This window comes from Medicago sativa, chromosome 2, assembly GCF_051527215.1.
Source record: "Medicago sativa cultivar Bolivia chromosome 2, Bolivia_mono, whole genome shotgun sequence".
NCBI classification, from domain to species: Eukaryota; Viridiplantae; Streptophyta; class Magnoliopsida; order Fabales; family Fabaceae; genus Medicago; species Medicago sativa.
The window spans coordinates 23,222,288-23,225,505 of NC_140750.1; the positions used below are offsets into that span (position 1 = coordinate 23,222,288).

The 3,218-nt window shown below is 36.3% G+C and overlaps 1 protein-coding gene across 1 annotated transcript; it reads left to right on the top strand.

Moving 5' to 3' along the window:
* The first annotated feature begins 2,157 nt into the window (after positions 1-2,157).
* Positions 2,158-3,001, top strand: LOC146945621 (uncharacterized). Its single transcript, XM_085748847.1, has one exon. It carries the CDS (start codon positions 2,158-2,160, stop codon positions 2,938-2,940), a length of 783 nt encoding a protein of 260 aa, XP_085604973.1. The 3' UTR covers positions 2,941-3,001.
* The last annotated feature ends 217 nt before the right edge of the window (positions 3,002-3,218 follow it).

A 3,218-nucleotide genomic window follows, 5' to 3' on the forward strand; every position in this document is an offset into this window, starting at 1 on the left:
AAAAGCTTGGGTAATCATAATTGTGGAGTTTGCTATGAATTTGTGTTGTTTTTGAAGTTTTGATAAAAAGTGGGTCAAATGATGATTTTTGTTAAGAGAATGTTTTGGGGCAAATTTTATATGGATTTGTGTGTCTTTTCATGTTTAGAAATGTTTGGATAGACCTTGGAATCAAATTTGGGCATTGGGGAGTCAAAATTGGGGTTTTGGGGTGAAAATGGCTCTTTTTCCGGAAACTACTGTCATAACTCGCAACCCTACTCGCAATGGCGAGTTGGATGCGAGCAACAGGGACTCCCTGGAGCCAACTCGCAATGGCGAGTGAATTTACTCGCAGTTGCGAGTTGCACAGGGCAGAACCCCCTGTTTCGCATCCTTGCACCTTTTTCCCTCGTTTCTGTCGTGAACTGGTTTTTGGTACAAACATGAAAATTGTAGATAATATTTTTAGCTTTCCTAAGGTGTTGGTTTGACTTGAATATTATTTTTGGTTTTCAAGTTATGGGGAAAATAATCTTGAAAAGTTTTGTCGAAAAATCCCGCATAACTAGTTCTAAGTCGACCCAATCCACGTGGAATGTTTTTAATCTTTGAAACTTGATTTTTATGAGTTCAGCTAAGGTAGTTAAACTGTGATGTAGTGAACCTACTTGTTTTTCTTTGAAAATGGGAATCTTTGTGAAAAGTGATCAAGTGAGACGAACTTCGGAATTTTTGATAATTCTCCATATGTGGCCGATGAAATGTTTATGTAACCTCTACTGCACGTATAAGTGACTTGTGAGGGTACATGGCATAGGCAATTGAGCTTGTAGAATTGGTTTTAGTTCATAACCTCTAATCATTTTATGTTGTGTGATGACTCTCTGTCATTACTATGTTTGTAGCACTTTCCATGTAATTTTTAGGGTAATTCATCAATATTATGAAGCTAAAAGCACTCAAAAATGAAGATTTCAGGCTGCCAGCACAAGTCAAAATCGGGCCCCGACCTTCCTGGTTCGGGCACCGATTTTACATCAAAAAATATCAAGTTTCTGCACTGGAAAAATCGGGCCCCGACCTTCCTGGTTCGGGCGCCGATTTGCTGTTTCCAGGGACTGAATTTTCTGCTTTCGGGGGCCAATTTTATGCCTTCGGGGGCCGATTTTGAGCAGTCTATATATAGAAAAGTGTGTTTCTAAATTAAGGGTTGACGTTTTTGGAGATCAAAAGACATAGAAACACATAAGGAGAGATCTAGAGCAACATTGGAGGAGATTTTGAGCATGAATTATTCTTGTAATCTTTCTTTTATCCCTTTCTCTTGTTTAATTGTTATGTGTAACTAAACCCTCCATTTTTGGGGATGAGTAACCCTAGATGAACATGATTGTTATGACCTAATTTTGAATTATTGTTGAAACTCATTGAATTGCTTTTCTTATCTCTGTTCTTAATGCTTTTATTGCTTGGCCGTCTTTAAATTGATTTACGGTTTATATTGTGATACGGAAGTGGAATTTATAAACGCTTGAGATAAGAAATCCTTGCCTTTGTAATCTAGGAATAGATACAAACCCTTGGAACCATTCGAGAATCCTTGTTCGTTCATGCTTAATTCTAATCTTAAAATTCACTAAGGAATTAGGTGTTTATTTTAGAATTAACGTTTCTGTCACTAAGGAATTAGGGCACGAGTTTTATAGAGGATTCAGTAGCAATTAGATGAGTCGATTCAATAGTGATACTTAGGTTGTTAACATGAAATAGTCATCCAGTAAAACTCATCCCCAACACTTTTCTCTTATTAAATTTGAACCATATTTACTTTGCTTATTTTTCAATATTGCGATAAACAAACCACGTAAACTTTTGTTCGATTAAGTCATAAATACAATTCAGTAGTATAACGCGATCCTCGAGTTCGACACTCGGTCTTACCGTTTTACTTTACTACTTGCATGATTTCGTACACTTGCGAAAATCGCCATCAAGTTTTTGGCGCCGTTGCCGGGGATTGCTAAATCACTGTTGAATTTTATTTTTGCTTAATTGAAATTTTTTGCCCTGCAATAAAATTTTTGTTTTTATTTTATTTTTATTTGTTAAGTTTTCTAATGTCGAGTTCTAGTGATTTTTTTTGTTCTCCTTTGAGATAACTAACCACCGCATAGTATGGAAGAATTTGATGATTATCTTCTTCTACAACTTTCGGAAGAAACTGAAACTTGTCTTCTAACTGCACAATGTCGTATATTGGAGGGGCAGATCATGAGAGATACATTTGAAAGGGACCTCCTTCGGTTTTTACCTCATAGATTTGATTTTTGTATAGAAGGGCATAAGAGTGACACTTTTGATTGTTATGTCACACCACCAGAAGGTGAAGATCTATTGGTTTTGGAAGCACAAGATGAGTTTCTCAATGAAAAAATTAATTGGGAGCAAATGCTACCTATTCAAATTCTTCCCAACGAATCATATGACAGGAAATTTCACATCAAGAATGTTTTGATTGAATTCATGAATAATAATCAAGGTTCAATTGAAAGATTTGAGAGTCAATGTGAAAGGTTATTTGAGCAAGTGGTTGAGTTTGAGAAGCTGAAGATTGAAGATAAATTTAGTGTTGTGGAAAAGAAAGAAGATGAGGGGGAATCGATAAACATTAAGGATGGTCTTGTTGGTAAGGAAACTCAAAAGTCCCAACTTTGGAGAGATTTAGGTGTCCAACCAAAAATTCCTCAACAAAACATTTCTCCAAATTTTTTTAGCAACAAGGCAGGGAAAAAGGAAGAGATTGATGAAGTCCTAGATGCTATTTATGCCTTGTTCATTGTTGTCCACTTGAAAATGATATGGAAGCAACATCATCTATTGATCAAGTTCATGGAGTTTTTACCCAACAAAAGGAAGAAGAAGGATGATATGTTCTTTGTATCATATATGCCACCATAACAGTGGTTGACGCGTCAAGCTAATGACGTTAAAAAAGCGCTTCGTGGGAGGCAACCCACGTCAGTAAGCAGTTTTCTAGTTTTTTTTATCTCGTCAGGAGCACAACAGTGATTTGGGCACCTTGTCTAGCCCGAACATTTACTATTTTTATTGCTTTCAGTATTTGCTTCTGTTATTTGTTTTGTTATTTTCATTAGTATGAACTGTCGTATGGAGTCGAACTTGAGTAGTGTCTTGGTACTTATGGTTTAGTCCCCTATTTTGTAATGCATCTGAAC